Raw genomic sequence first — 2022 nt, forward strand, 5'->3', positions numbered from 1 at the left:
AGGAACGCAACGCGAAGGACGAGCGGATGGCCCCCACGGTTGGCGCCGGTTACTACACGGCACTGACGCTGGCGGTGTTTGCGGACCTCGGCTACTACCGCGTAAATTGGAGCATGGCGGAGCCGATGCGCTGGGGCAACAACTCCTGCTGCGGCTTCCTGGACAAGAAGTGCAATGAAACCGATGACCTCGCCGCCACGTACCCGCACATGTTTTGCGATGGGAAGGACACAACGACGCTCCGCTGCTCCTCTGACCGCCGCAATGTCGGGACGAGCACCGCAGGCATCGTTGAGCGGAGTGGGAGTCCGAGCGAGAGAGACGCGTGCCCTGTTGTTTTGACGTATTTTAATGCTTTAGCTTCTGGGACAACGTCCAACGCGTGCGCAGAGGCAACTGCGGCGACTCTCCTTGGGCCGCTGACTGGCACTGGCTCGTGGTGCCTGGACGCGGAGGCACTGCAGGTGAAGGCGAACGCCGGTGACAAGAAACTCGCGTGCGCGTGCGCGCAGGTGCGGTGCGAGGACGGCGCAGTGAAGGTGAAGCACAGCGGCGGCGACGCGTGGCAGGAGTGCCCCGAGGGGAAGTTTTTCACGCCGAAGTCGGCGTACTTCAAGGACGGCGGCAAGATCAAGTGCCCGAAGTACGCTGAGGTGTGCACCATCGCCGCCAACGGCAGCAGCCTCGTCATTCCGCGCGCTGAGGAGGAGGAGGCGAAGGGCGACGCCGAGGGTAATCAAAAGGAAGTTGAGGCGGCGAAGGAAGAAGAGGATGATGGGGAGGTTCCAGCACTTGAGCCGCAGCGTGCAGAGTGGCCTTCTGGAACTGCGGGTGTGGATCTGTTCAATCCGAAGGCTGCGGCGGGGGTGGAGACAGGCACATTGCCGGCTGCTGAGACGCAGGAGCGCGCAAAGGAGCCTGACGGTGCCGCTCACTCCGCCGCAGCCTCGCCAGACGAGGCCGTTGCCGCAGAAGAAAGCGACGCGGCGGGCGCGGCCGAAGCAGCAGTTGTGACCCCCGATTTGCCTGCGCCGCCCACCCCGACACTGGCGGCATCCGTCGACGGCAGCACCGTGGAGAAGGAACTTGACGGGGCGGCGCCGCACGCCGGAAGCGACGCCGGTGCGGCAGCGGCGGCTGTTGGCTGCAGTCACTTTGTGCTGCTCGCCGTGGCCACCGCCGCGGCGGCGATGCTGCCGCCTTGAGCCGCAGCAGGAACTGCGGCTGGGCGCCAACAAATTGCGGCGGGGGAATAATGAACATACACACGCACCTGCGTGTCCCCCGTTGAGCCCCGCACTCGGGCCGCAACGAAGCAGCAGTAATAATAATGTGCTGCACACACTCACTGCGCTACCCTTGTTTGTTTTTTGAAGGGTGTAAAGTAACAACTATTCTTGCTTTGCTTTGCCTGCCACTGGCCGCAAAGCCGAAGTCTGTGTGTTGGGCGGCCTTGCTTTGCGTGGACGCTGTGTGGGGCGAAACAATATAATTTGGAAGAAGACAAATCCCCGGCATCACACAAATATGTGTGTACACGCTCCTGTTGCTGCGGGCGGGGGAAGGGGGAGTCACTGCACTCTGAAGGGGGCGAGGGCGGGTCGGTGGATGCTCCGCCGCGGGACAGGGGAGACCGCCTTTGCAGCCGCATTTCTTGCACATGGGTTTTTTTTTTGCGCTCCTGCACCTCTTTTTCCTTCAGTGCGCCTGTGCCATTGCCTCGATGGAGGTGCCGGCAAGCAACTTTGCGTCGGTCGCCAACACGTGCCCCTGTTTTCTTTTGCTTTTTATTTTTTCCCTCCGTTGCTTTTGTTCGTTTTTGATTGCTTTTGTGTGTTGCGGGCGCTCCGCTGCGGTGGCGGGCGCGATGACTCTGCCTTTGGCGGGGGCGGCCGTGTCGACACCTCCAGTGTGTTGGAATGCCGCACTGCCGCCCCAGCTCCCACTAGTCTTCTCCTGCGCTTCCTTTGCCTTTTCTTGCGCATATGCAGGCACACACACGCACAAACGCACGATAAGTCT

At 61.8% G+C, this 2022-nt stretch overlaps 1 protein-coding gene across 1 annotated transcript; it reads left to right on the forward strand.

The window, feature by feature from the left end:
* On the forward strand, positions 1-1205 carry Tco025E_10264 (surface protease GP63; the record flags this gene model as incomplete). Its single annotated transcript, XM_029377045.1, has 1 exon — positions 1-1205. A coding segment is annotated over one exon (1205 nt), but the record flags the coding sequence as incomplete, so codon positions are not given.
* Between the last annotated feature and the right edge of the window lie 817 nt (positions 1206-2022).

The sequence above is a fragment of the Trypanosoma conorhini genome (assembly GCF_003719485.1).
Source record: "Trypanosoma conorhini strain 025E chromosome Unknown Tco_14.4_contig_01568, whole genome shotgun sequence".
Classification (NCBI taxonomy): domain Eukaryota; phylum Euglenozoa; class Kinetoplastea; order Trypanosomatida; family Trypanosomatidae; genus Trypanosoma; species Trypanosoma conorhini.